A 14,225-nucleotide genomic window follows, 5' to 3' on the forward strand; every position below is an offset into this window, starting at 1 on the left:
ACTATTTTTTTGTAAAACTTGAGCCAAACATTGAATAAAAAAAGATGAACAATCAAATCAATGTCTTATTCTTCGCATCAAACACTGCAAATTAAAGTAAAAATAATAAATAGATTATTGTTTTCAAAGTCGATTACAACAGTATCCCTTTGTTTTTGTTTTTTCCAAGTAAGGCGAGCAAGCGAATGTTTTATGTTATAACAAACGTTATTTTCATGATCTTTGTCTTTATTTTCATTGGTTTTTTTCCGTTGCTTATTCTTTTTTACTATCTATTCCAAGAAGTTGTGGCTCGTGTTTTTCTACAATTCACGGTCCCTATACATTCTAAGGCTTGTTTTGGTTTCTTCCGTGCATTTAATAATTTTCCCATACGTATATATTGTTCCTTTCCCGTTATTTATATATTAAAAAAAAAAGTACATTATTTATTATTAATTATTTTCAAAGATTCGCATCGGTTATTTTTTTAATTGGGGATATCATCATTTGTGTTTTTAATTGGGGAGATCGTCATTTGTGAGAAGACATGACATATCAAAAATATAAGCCAATGAAAACGAATGAAGATTAAGTGTCTCTCTCTTACTTCACTTTTGGTTAGTTCTTAAATATAAACATCATATTTACTTCAATTTTTCACAAAATCAGTATGAATATTTATTCAAAAAATATTTAAGCAAGTGTATCATATACTATACGGATCAGGATTCTCTACTGTGGCATCCCCACAGCAGGGGATATGTGCCACAAAGTTTTTTTTAAAAGCTTTTATATATTTTTTTTAATTTTTTTTCTTTTTTTTTTGTATTTTTGTTTTAATCTTTCTTTTACTTTCACTCAAAATTTTCATTTTAAATTATTTTTTTGCTCTTTTTAGAATACATTATAAATTTTTTTCTTTTTTTTTTATTCTTTTTTTGACATTTTGTTTACCTCGTTTGTTTCGAAAGTAAAACATATTTTATGTTTCAATTTTAGTTCTTTTCGCATGTTTGATTCGTCTATTTTCATCGATACTTGAACAAGATTAAAATATTAATAATTGTTCACTCGTGTACGAAGAAAGAAACATTTAAAGTAATGAAGTGTTGGAAAAAAGTTGCATGTCAAGACATTCATATATGATACATTGTTCACTCGTCCTGAATCAAACGGTGCTCCTGTGTCCTAAACGCAATCTGAAATTAACGAGCACCATCTCGTAAGCTTATTTCAATGGTCCCACGAGAAAAAGAATCCAACAGGTGTGGACAAAGACAATTACAGCCAGTCGCCACCAGTTTATCCCTTCCACCCGTTTAATTTTATTTTAATTATTACCATTACATTTCTTTTTTTTAGCATGCAGGATGACATTCTGCAGCCGAAACAAATTGCAGTTCACAGGAAATCATTCCAGGAAACAATTTCCTGTCAATGAGTTCAGGTCTAAATTTTTGGCGTAAATTTCTGCTACAGAAATCTTGTTTGCGTGATAATTGTGGCACTCACTTGAACTTTTAACGTTCGGATTGCTTTTGTGATGGAAGGAGTCAAGCTGGATGATACCAAAATTGGTTCGGTTAAAGCGGCCATTAGTTCATTCGGGGAGCGGGTTTTTCAAACCAATACTAAAACGCAGAAATCCCAGGAAAATTATTCCAAGGTAACTTGAAACTATGAGTTATACTGATTTCTTGAAAATTTGTGGTGTCGATTTGGTTCTTCGATGCCTAGTTCGTAGGCAGTATGGTGTTTGAGTTCTGAATTCTGATTGTATGAATTATTACAACTTGGAAGGCATCTACTAAAACGCCGGACTGGTTGGGGGAGAGCAGGAAATTTACAGATGAGGCAGAGTCGGAGCTTCTTGCTGCTAGAAAGACAGTAAAAGTTTTAACTAAAAGAATTGAAGAATCGAATTCAAGAAGAAAAACTGATATTCGGGCTTTCCGTAAGCTCAATGAGACCAAAACGAGTTACTCCGAAAGTTCTCAGTACGACAAAGTGGTGGAAGACTTGAGATTGATAAAACACGAACGGGATAAGCTTAAGCTGGATATGGGTTCAGTTATGGAAGAGAAGAGAAGGGCTGAGAAAGAAAAAGACAAATCCTTGTCGAAGATACAGTCTTGCTCGAGTTTATTCGAAGAACTTGAGTGGAAGATTGAGGAGATAAATGAAGAGCAAGTGCTTGTCGAGTTAGCTAAAATGGAGGCCATTAAAGAATTAATAGAAATACAGGATTGGAGAAGAGAAAACAGTGAAAGGTTTGCCGCTGAAATGGAGGAAAATTCAAATAAACAGAGTGATTTGATTCAAGAAATCGAAGATGCGAAAGGGCTGCAAACAGAACTGGCTATAGCACTGTTGGACATTAATATCTTAGAAAGTGAACTCCAGATATTTAAGGAAATGGAAGAGGAAGTGGAGAAAAAAGTAGCCAAAGATCGAGCTGACACCGATTTGGAAGAAGAAGAAAACTCAGATCTTATATGCTTGTTAGATTCTGCAAAGAAAGAAGTGGAGGATACAAAAAAGGCACTGATTTCTATTAAAGAAGAAAGCTTTCTGCTCATGACATCCATGGATATCATCCGTGAGGAGCGTAAATACGTAGCGGATGAAATGGCACATGCAAAATACAAAGAAGAAAAGGTAAATATGGTTATTCAGAATCTGAATTCAAAGCTTCTGAGAGCTAAAGCTGAGCTGGAATCAACATCAGCAGCCGAAGAAACAGCTAAATCGATCTTGTCAAATCTGATTGGGAAGCTCGAACAGCTGAAACCCGAAGCCGAATCAGCGAAAAAAGAACTCCGTAGGATTCGAAACGAAGCAAGAATTATCAAAGAAGAAATCCAGAAAGCCGAAACTGATATAGTTTCATCGGAGGAAAATTTCCAAGTTTCAATGCACAAACTTCAAGCAGCTAAAGAATCAGAATGCATAGCCCTGGAGAATCTAAAAGAATTCATAGAAAATACATTGAGAAGTCGAGCTTCAACATCTCACCGAAGCACAACGATCACTATTTCGAAGCTCGAATATGAATACCTGATAGACCACGCAGCAGGAGCCAAGGAAATTGCTGACAAGAAAATTGCGGCATCCCAGGCCTGGACTGAGGCTTTGAAAGCAAGTGAAAAGGAAATACTGATAAAAATCGAACTCCTGGAAAGAGAAGCAAGAAAGCAGAGACTGGAGGAAGAGCAGGAAGCTTCTGAAATTGAGCAAATAATTAAGGAAAATGAAGTGATTGCCGATGAATTTGAAAACTGGAGGCAGAATATACAGGCGAAAAAGTTGCGGCCCGAGTTGATTTCGATTCCGAGTAAGTCCATGAACAGAACTGTAAGGTTGGCGCGTTCAGTTTCAAGCAAAGGCACTAACAGGGGTGTCAAAATGGCGCCTGGAAAACGAGGAAAGGCGAGAGGATCTTCTCCTCCTGCATTTCACGAAACTCCAAAATCGACTCTTTTCGCAGTGAGGAAGAAGAGAAAGGTGTTGCCGAATTTGGCCAAGTTCTTCAGAAAGAGTTTGGAGAAAAATCTTTTATAATCTTGTGTAAATTCTTCCTGTTTGGACTCCTGATCCGTCCAACGGCTATTGATGGTCCTTCCAGGTTTGGGTTTGTTAGTTTAGGACACGCTGAAAAAGAAACAACGATTTCAGAGAACATTTGTCGATTTTTCTTTGGAAGTTTTGTGTTAACTAATTGAAAATTGAATTAGACAGGTCTAGAATCGATCGATCTCATTCATTACTTTGATAGAAATATCTTATATAAACATGTTGTAATACTTTTCTCACTCAAAATTCCGGGTTTGATTAAATTAATTTATAACATTAGGTTTTCGGACCGTTATACGTATCTTTATTCATTAGATGAATCAACATGCTTCATACTTATATAGTACTTTCGACATTAAAAATAATATTTTTCATGAATCGGATCAAGTTAAATATTGGTCTCACAAACTGACGATTAGATAATAGTTTTTGTCTTTCTTCAAATAACAAGAATCCAATATCAACTTTTTTTTTGGATATTAAGTTTACCATTATGGTCACGACGAATCCATTATAAGTTTAGATCTTCTATTTTAATTAGTAGGTGTTCTCTTTTGTTTTCATGCCCGAGATTAAAGAAACATGCATGTTCCCGTAGAAAACGTAATAAAGTTTAGAATAACTGTCACGTTCCGAGCCCGGACTCGAGTCTGTGTGACTGCACGATGGGCCCTTGTAGCAACTAATTCATATTCGTTCTCGATTTACTAAAATGATTAACCCAAATTGTTATAGAAATGCATTGTAAGCCAATTATAAACCCATTTTAAATTTTTAATTTTTACAATGTGGGACAAGATGTATCACAATCACCCCTCCTTCCGAACGCGACGTCCTCGTCGCGACCTGATCCCTCGATCTATCAGCGTCGAGAATCTAGAGGTGGCTCCTATAAGTTCAAGAGGTGGCTCCCGTCATGTAGCAATTTGTCTCGCAGGTTCAAGAGGTGGCTCCCATGCACGTAGCATTTTGCTCCGCATAGCACTTATTTCCCGGTGTTCCTTACCCGTGACCGGCACTGATACCATTCTGTCACGTCCCGATCTCGGGCCCGCGCCCGCACCTTTGTGAGTATACAATGGGCTCTTATAGTAACTACTTCATATTCTTCCTCGCTTTACGAAAATGATTATCCAAGTTGCTATAGAAGTTCATTGTAAGCCCATTATAAACTCATTTTCAAACTTTAAATTTTATAATGTGAAACAAGAGGTATCTGATACCACTTAAATTTACGCTCCGAAACCGAGGCGTGTCATCGGCGTTATTTAACAATTTAAAATCTTATAACAACAAGCCATGTAGTACATAAAATAGCCAAAAGCCAATGTATTACATAATCATTGTCTTTACAAAACTTGAACGGAATGCGGAAACGTAAAAATAATAAAACGAATTAACATGATTGATCTTATTATAACTTGACATATTCACCATTCCCAGAAGTATTCTTGTTCTTCTTCATCAATTTGTTCTTTGTCCTTATATGAGGGGAGGAAGTAAGAGGTGAGTATTTGGATGAATACTTAGTTAATGAGGACCGAGCCTGCATAAAACTTATCAAGGATACATATACAAATAAATTATCATTATTTCAATAACAAGCATGTTGAATCCAATACAAATAAAATACGAACATTGCACTGAAAATCATCTCGTTTTTCCATGGTCTATTGATCAGTTTCCTATATATTACTCCTCTAAAGGACGATGCCAAATAAACGGTTATTATATCCCACCGCATCAGTAACATATCAAATCAAACATCGAAATTTTCTTTGCCACTTCTAACTTGACTCATTACAATGCATTTCAAATAATTCAAACATACTTCAAATATTATTAATTAGTAGCAAGTAACAAACACATTTCAAAGATAACATATCAAATAGAAACGGATATGTCATGCTGATTGAATTTTCGAAATCATATGTAATTGAATTTTTATAAAAATTTTAAGCCCACTTAAAAGTAATATAAGTGTGCAAACTTAATACAAAAGTCACTTACTTGATTATTATCTTCAAAAAATGAAGGAAGAATGATGGGTCGAATTTTGAATGTTGCGTGCTTGTATTTTAAGACCGCTGAACAATGGGTGAAATGGCCTTTAATCCTTTTTATTGTGCTGTTACAACTGACCAATTCAACTTAAAATGATGGTGATTAAATGAATGGAACATCTTCTGCATATTTATTCAAAATGCATGGAATAATGCAAGACAAAATCGATTCGGGTTTTCACAATAACTATGTTATGAATCTGCTTACGTATTACACGAATCATGCTTACAAAAGCGAGGGGTATTAACTTTGATATTCTTTTTACTTGATAAAAATATAAATAATATGGATATAACATTTGGAATGAACACAATATACAAAATCCTATATATTTAAAAATTGTCTAGAACACCTTTAAATTCTCGTGATATCTTAGAGAAATTTAAAAAATAATATAAAATAATGGCAAGAAAAACATAGATAAATCAATAACATAGTGAAACAAATTATCTCTATCTTTTGTGAAAACTACACATGAAACAATATCAAATAGAACAACAAAAAATCCCACCAAGAATATTCAAAGCAAAATAAAAGCTAGCCAAGAACAAACTTTTAACATGAAAAACCTCTCCATTGTGAAGAATAAAAACCATGGGACCGTAGTCCACCAAAATAATCTCAACCATAATGCATAAATACATTGCAATCGGTCTACAACCAATCCAACTAATACACAATCACAAATCACTGTCAATATATCACCATTTTTACATGACAACATAATTAGAAACATCTTACCCAAAAACCAATTGTCCAGAATCTATTCTATTCGATTAAAAGATCAAAATCTGATCTTCATCGTTCAGAATGTGCCTCACAACATCCTGAATATGTTGTCTAAATTTTAGCACAATCCAACTGTTAGCTTTATGTAAAAAGCTATAACAAGAAGATTAGAAAGATTATATGTTAAAGAACAACAACATTTTATGTTCGTTGTCGAGAAATTGATTCAAACTACCATAAAACCCAATCTCGACGATCACAATTTAGTTTATTTCCTTGTGAACGTACAAGTTTTCGAAAAATATTAGTTCAAGTTCCAACTTTTGCTCTATGTAATTTGATGATTGAAAATTCGTGGGCTCTTGCTCTTATGATATTGTTCGTGAACCTTTACCAGAAAAAAATTGATGATAAAAAAAGTAAACAAAAATATAGATGTTTCACTAAATTTATTTAATTTAAACCTTAAATAATTTATTTTTGCAAATTTCGAACCGACTAATGAAGAAGATTGACAAAAACTTGGGAGAAGATTGACAAAACTTGTGAAATAGTCTCACGGGTCGTATTTTGTGAAACAGATATCTTATTTGAGTCATCTATAACAAAATATTACTTTTTATGCTAAAAGCATTACTTTTGATTGTAAATATCGATAAAATTGAATCATTTTACCTGTAAAAATTCGGGAGAGCGTTTCACATATTTGACTTAGCTGATAGTAGTGAGAAACAAAGTGTTTTCACTTTAGGAAACTTCCTAATATTCCCTACTTTTACGCGCAAAAGCAAGGCTCTACTTCTTTCTACCGAAAATTTTCTAAATGTACCGATGCATTCCAAACTTAATCATTCTCGTACTTCCGAATGTGTATGATCAACAGTTGCAGTGCACAAGCATTTCCATTATCTATCTTTGTTTCAAGGATTTGAGATGTTTTCGTCGGTCCCAGGTCTGTACGTATCATCAATTTTACGTTTTTATCCATTTTCTAATTCTTAAGCGTGCGATATTTTGTGGAACTGGAGTTTTTCGTTCCTTGTGGGATTGATGGTGTTGGTTTGGGTAATGAAATTTGATTGGTGTTTGTTTTTTTATGGAGTAATGGTCATCTAAGGTTTAGTTTGCTAGGGCTATTCTTGCTAGTTTCGGTAGTTTGTCTTGAAATTCCCTTGATGCTTGGAGTACTAATATACAATGTCGAGGGAAAGAGATTATATACACATGTATCCATTTATGGAGATGGAGAGTAAATGTTCCTAGTGAGTCTAATTTTTATAAACTATTTCACCGTTTTTTTTCCGCGACTAATTTGAATTAATGATCTTAGCCTGAAATTAAAGAATATTCGTTGTGATCAATTTTAGATTGTCCTAATCAGTGGCTTGATACTTCTGCACACACTGGTGATTGGTTTTCATAGTGCCATTCCCTTTTTGTTACAATTCACGAACTGTCTGGTATAAGAGTCAGAAGATATTAGATAAAATCAAAAAATTCTGTGGCATTTAGATGTGAAGGCGATTTCATGGATGATTAGTATGTGCCGATAATTTATTATAAATAAGTTTTTTAGGCTTTGGATATTAAATAAGTAAAATAAAAAATAAAAAATTCTGTAAGAAGTTTGGTCGTTTATTACCCCCAGTTTCCTTTGAATTTAAGCATAAATTGTGAAGCTTTAAGTGCCAAAAAACTTCAATGTGCTTTACTGAGGAGATGCCTGGAGTATGTAAACTTTCTTTCCTGGTTATAGTGAGTTATATCTCCACTGATGTCAGTTCATGTCAAGTTTCCCTTTTGATGTTCTATGGAGCTTGAATAAGAACAAGCTCCATGATCTGAAATTTGCGGCATGTAGAAATGGCCTTCATCTTTAACAAAATATGGCCTTTAGGCTGCAATCTGATGGCTATCATGTTCAGTCAGAATTTTCATTTTCGATAATGATAATTGGCAGATCTTGTTGCTTTGGGTTCTGATTTCTGAACTATTATCTTAAAATATGAAACCACCTAATTGCATTCTTGTTCTCTTGAGTGCATCTTCATTTATTTTCTAAAGGGTTAAATGAGGGACGCGACACCCAGATCGGAACACAGACTCTCCAGTCTTATGGAATCGCCATGGCAAAGACTCACAGGCACGACTGGCTGATACTAATCCTGCTCGGGGTGATTTTGGTTGTTCTAAAATTGATAAATCCTTTCTGTCGGTTTGTTGGGGAAGATATGATGTCTGATCTCAGGTATCCATTGAAGAGCAATACTGTGCCGACATGGACTGTGCCTGTACGTTAAATATTTCTCCTAGATTACTCGAGTAACTCAAACTTATCCACTTCTAGACCAGATCGATACGTCAGGCTTTGTATGTTGATTTTCTTATGTATTCCCTAGATATATTCTATCCTGTTGCCGATTGTGGTGTTTCTGTTCTTCTATTTTCGTCGAAGAGACGTGTACGATCTTCATCATGCCACTCTAGGTATAGTGATGCTAGATCTTATTGCATATTACCATCTATATTGTGTTTTTTTTTTAAAAAAAATTACACCCATTTAGCTTTTATAACTAAACTGTTAGATCTATATTCAGGACTGCTGGATTTTAGGTTGGCCACTTATTAATATCTGTGTTGTGTTTGTTCAGGCCTTCTATTTTCCATCCTCATAACGGCGGTCCTTACTGATGCTATAAAAAATGCGGTTGGACGCCCACGGCCTGACTTTTTCTGGCGATGTTTTCCAGATGGAAAGGATGTAGGTGGTATTTAAGTCTTGATTCTTGAACACTTCTACTTATATAGCATTTTAAATTTTGATTCATATACACCTTTCTCTGCCTAAAGTAGCATTGAGAACTTTTTCAGGCTTATGATCGATGGGGAAATGTGGTTTGCCATGGTGATGAACGTGTTATAAGGGAAGGGCATAAGAGTTTCCCCAGTGGGCATACTTCTAGTAAGCAGGATAATCTGTCAGATGCTTTTACATGTTTTTTAAGACTAGATACTTTTGCTAGTTCTAGATTTTTTTCACTAACCGGAGTCTTTTGTCTAAGATTTTTAACTGGTTATTCTAACATGTGGGTTATAAAATCGATTTTATGGGACTTTGAATTGATCTTTTAGGGTCTTTTTCTGGGCTGGGATTCTTGTCCCTGTATTTATCTGGGAAGATAAAGGTGTTTGATAGAAGCGGTCACATTTCAAAACTCTGTCTGGTTCTTCTGCCTCTATTCGTTGCATCTCTAGTAGGCATTTCTCGTGTGGATGACTATTGGCATCACTGGCAAGATGTGTTTGCAGGAGGTCTACTAGGTTTGTCTGTTATATTCCAAATCCCAAAATCAATTACACATTATCCGCACACGAAATCATGGATCCGCCCCTGCCCCAGATAATATACATCAACTTTGAGCTTCATGTCTTTAATAGAAATTTTCGGCTGCAGGTTTTGTAGTGACCATATTTTGTTATCTACAGTTCTTCCCCCCTCCATATCATGTCAATGGTATCTTCTCCTTTTCTAGAGCTCGTTTGTTCTTTTAGGACACTGTTTTATAAAATTAATGCATAAGTCGCCTGAAAACTATTTCAGTATATATGATGCAGACCTTTTCTCATTCCTTGAATCGCTTGCAGGTTGGAAGACACATACACCTGTTCAAGCGCTAAAGGATTTGCCAGCAAATGCAAACAATGAGCAGCCCTCTGGGACGGAGATTGAAATCGACACTGAATCTGGAAGAAGATAGTTCATCGAATATTTGGTGAGTGTTGGAACATATACGAGTATTCGTATATAAGTGCATGTCCTCGTCCACTCAATTTATTGGAAGCAATATCGCAGCAGCCTTCCAAAAATAATACATTGAACCTTACAAGTTTCCAAGAATATATATGCTTAATCAAATTGAGAATGGAAATATAAAAGCTGAATGAATATATGATATAAAAAATTGCATAACTTTAGACAGAGAAATATAATTTCTTTTTTTAAAAAATAATAATAATTTCTTTTTTTAAAAAGTAGAAATTTAATCTCTTTTTTTAAAAAAGTAGAAATTTAATTTCAATTATATACATCAATTCGCCAATATTGAGGATCTAACATTTTATATGTGGTTTGATTTAAAAAGTTTAGATCAAACATTGCAGACCACATGATGTGTTATCTAACATTTTAAAAATGTTTTTAAATATTTTAATAAGTTAGCAAAGCATTTACGTAACGTATTAATTAGCCTATTGGCTACAAGTGAATATTGGCCACGCATTGGTTTTCGAACTTTTAATTCGGCAAAATATAATTTTGAAGCGTGTCGTCTTTTGCATTCCATGCCTATTTATTAAATATTAATATATGATATTTTATACAAACAATTACTCGGTTAATCACTTTATATAATGATAAAATCACATCTCTAATAATGACTGTTTAATTTCATATTTGTTAATTGTGCCCCATTTTTTTATATTTTGTGAAAATTAATTTCTTAACAAAATCGGAATAATTATGTATTTGAAAAAAAATTGTATAAATTCAATTAAATTTTATTTTTTTGAGATCAGCATTTGATATTATTTTTCTTCATTGATTCACATTTAACTTCCTCGACAGCTAATAGCTATTGCCTATTGAACGTGAAGCTTCCCTAGGTTTCAACGTCCCACCATCATAGCTGATGGTACGACCTCTGACTTATAGTGGGCGACAATCGCATTGGTGGAGGGACAACTCCATTAATGCAATAGAATAATTTTTTTCTCCTTTTAATATCTGTTTAATTTATTTATTGATACCTACCATTTATTTTATATGCTTAAATACGGTAGCCATGCGTTACTCCAACTCTTGAACAAAGGACACAATAATACCTTGAAAATTATCTGATGAATATGGTTCCTTGTTTGGAACAAATTAATTAAAAAATTTATAAATACTTTTGAAATATATATATAATTTTAGAGTAGATCTCTTAAGAGACGGTCTCACGAATCTTTATCTGTGAGACGAGTCAATACAATAAAAAGTAATACTTTTGGCATTAAAAGTAATATTTATTCGTGGATGATCCAAATAAGAGATACGTCTCACAAAATACGACCTGTGAGATCGTTTCATACAAGTTTTTGGCATAATTTTATTATACAATAGTGAATGACAATATTTCTTTAGTAGTAGCATATAGGGATGAGTATTCGGTTAATTTGGTAACTAATCGAATTGAGTAAACCAAAATTTTTAGGTTAACTTAACCAAATTTCTAACTAATGGAAAAGGTAGGGCGGCGTGATAGGAAGTCAACATAAAGACAATAAGGGGTAAGTAGACACTAAAAACAAGATCATCGTTATTTTTCTTCTTATAAATAACATGTTCGTTTTGCATTAATGGCATTCGGTTAATTTGTTTACCAATGGAACTGGGTAAACCAAGTTTTTTAGGTTAACTGAACCAAATTTCTAATTTTAAATATAATTAATCGAACTGAATTAAAATAGGTAATTTTGATTGGTAATTGATATTTTTTTAAAAAATAAATAAATAAATTGAAATGTGAGATTTTATCATACTAAAACACCCCCGGCCCCCTACCCTAGAACGTAATGTTGCGCCTTCTCCAGTATAAATAGCTGCAAACTTCACCTTTTGATCTCCAAACACAATATTAAAATTCATATAGCTATGGAAATAGTCTCATTCGATGGAAAGAAACAACGAAGAAGAAGGGGATACAATCGATTATCACCATCGAAACGAAGCTTGAAGATCGTGCGACTCGGATCGAAGCGCTCGTGGAAGATCAGAATCGCCCCAAAACTGCGCCTGATCAAGCTCGTTTCCCCGTTCAAATTATGGCTGAGACTGAAGAACGCCTACGTGAACATGATGCTGAGATTGGCCGACAGTTCCAACACGCCGAATTCTGGGAACGTGTTCGGCGAGAAGAGAATCCCTAAAGCTCGCGACGCCCCCGTGCGTTATTCGAGAAGTGAGTTCGAGAACAGGCTGATCCTTGAAATTTATAAATCTATGGTGTCTTCCCTTGAATTGCATGGGGTACCATAATTAATTAAGTAACCTGCACATGACTTTCCTTCATTTTCATCAACGGAAGCTCTCGTTCGTCACAAAAATATATATTTTTCAAAATATAAATCGAGTCAATCCGTCCACGTACTATATCTTGTATAGATCAACGATTAGTATATATTTATATTAATCTAAGAGAGACTTCTTTAAAATTTCACTCGGATATGTAAATATGTACCAAAATTAATATATCAAGAGAAAATAATCCCAAACATAATCGATTACATCGAGTTTCCATATGTAAATGATTTCCATAATAAGTTCCAGCTCAATTAAAATAATAACCATATATAAAGGAGTTATTATAAAAAAAAATATTCAACTATAAAGGTTTTAATCAATGTGTTAATTTTATCTTACAAAAAAAGTAAGAAAATGTGGCTTTTGAGTTTCTGCTTTCAATTTATTTTAAATAAAATTATTATTTTAGCCAAAATTTCAATTATTAAACAATCTATCATAATTTTAAAATATTTTTAAGTTATTATCTGTAGTAATTCAAATATTTAAATCCAATCTCATATATATTCTTTAAAATTATTTTGTTCACAGTCATCATCAAACATAGAAATTAAATAAAGTATATTGTAAATATAAAAAATATAAATCTTTATCGTCAAACAGTCAAAATCACACATATATAATTTTTTTGGTATTTCACCCGGAGAATTTATCAGTACGTGTAGTCTAGATTGATGAGACTCCAATTTAATTAATTTAAACCGATTTTATCGAATACATTTGTGTTGCCATCGTGATCAACTGGTAAGCTAAAATATTGTTTTTACTAATTAAATCTGTATATAAAAAAACAATTTTTTCTATTGTATATAATTAAATAATTATCGTGTACGGGGTTTAATGTGTCGAACAAAGTCTATTTAAACAATGGCAACGTACGATAGCCACAAGTGCCTCACAGGTTTCGCTAGAACTTACTTCATATTCGCCAAGCCTTTTGCAAAAATTTTAGAACTTTACGGATTCTTCGTCTGTGAGACGAGTCAATCCAACCGATATTCACAATAAAAAGTAATAATCTTAACATAAAAAATAATACTTTTTCATGAATAACCCAAATAAGATATCTGTATCACAAAATACGATCCGTGAGACCGTCTCACACAAGTTTTTACCAATATTAAATATGATTTTACTTATCATAAACTTTTTTGAGTATTCTTTATTACTAGAGTATTTTTTTTACCACGAAATTACATATTTAGGTTTTTTACTTGGTTGTAAAAACAAATTTATTATGTCAATGACTTGTAACCTATCTAGTATCAAGATTACATGTCCGTCAACATTCATGATTATATCTCCGTGTCAAAAATATAAGTTGGATTTTATTCCAAACTTAGGCAGATCGCAAAATTTGTGAATGTTAGTCATCGTTTCCATATTGAATCAAACTTCGATCGATATTCGGTGTTCAAACCTCTCCAATAAGAGAAAAATATCAAAGAATTAAGTAGTTCATCATATATGACTAATATTTTGGTAGAACTTTGTTGTTACAATATTGGTTGAAATATAATATAAAAAGGGTAGGGCTCCATCTGTTCTTTTTGTCGACCCAAACTAAAATCCGGAACGACGATGTTGGGTCGATATATATTATATTAACTAACATGAGATGACAAGTAACCCATGCCTTCTATAATGTAAATCTATTACAAATAATAAACCCATCAAATCCTTGTTTGATCTAAATTCAACTTTTTTTAACAGATGAAATTAATCCAATCTATCCCCTACTATTGTTAGAATTTGA

The 14,225-nt window shown here is 33.3% G+C and overlaps 2 protein-coding genes across 4 annotated transcripts; both read left to right on the top strand.

The window, feature by feature from the left end:
- The first annotated feature begins 1,365 nt into the window (after positions 1-1,365).
- LOC142536957 (protein PLASTID MOVEMENT IMPAIRED 2-like) lies at positions 1,366-3,801 on the top strand. Its single transcript, XM_075642440.1, has 2 exons — positions 1,366-1,648; positions 1,783-3,801. Exons 1-2 carry the CDS (start codon positions 1,526-1,528, stop codon positions 3,541-3,543), a joined length of 1,884 nt encoding a protein of 627 aa, XP_075498555.1. The 5' UTR covers positions 1,366-1,525; the 3' UTR covers positions 3,544-3,801.
- Positions 3,802-7,068: 3,267 nt separating this feature from the next.
- Positions 7,069-11,081, top strand: LOC142536958 (putative lipid phosphate phosphatase 3, chloroplastic). Of its 3 annotated transcripts, XM_075642442.1 has the most exons (9): positions 7,069-7,300; positions 8,413-8,639; positions 8,748-8,835; positions 9,000-9,109; positions 9,220-9,310; positions 9,481-9,669; positions 9,803-9,862; positions 9,994-10,121; positions 11,002-11,081. In XM_075642442.1, the coding sequence occupies exons 1-8, from the start codon at positions 7,282-7,284 to the stop codon at positions 10,104-10,106; spliced, it is 897 nt and encodes a 298-aa protein (XP_075498557.1). In that variant the 5' UTR covers positions 7,069-7,281; the 3' UTR covers positions 10,107-10,121; positions 11,002-11,081. The 3 variants fall into 3 exon arrangements, with proteins under 3 accessions (XP_075498557.1, XP_075498558.1, XP_075498556.1); XM_075642443.1 differs by lacking the exon at positions 11,002-11,081 and having other exon boundaries at positions 7,069-7,413; positions 9,994-10,288; XM_075642441.1 differs by lacking the exon at positions 11,002-11,081 and having other exon boundaries at positions 9,994-10,284.
- Positions 11,082-14,225: the final 3,144 nt, after the last annotated feature.

This window comes from Primulina tabacum, chromosome 2 (genome assembly GCF_025594145.1).
Source record: "Primulina tabacum isolate GXHZ01 chromosome 2, ASM2559414v2, whole genome shotgun sequence".
In the NCBI taxonomy this organism is placed as follows: Eukaryota; Viridiplantae; Streptophyta; class Magnoliopsida; order Lamiales; family Gesneriaceae; genus Primulina; species Primulina tabacum.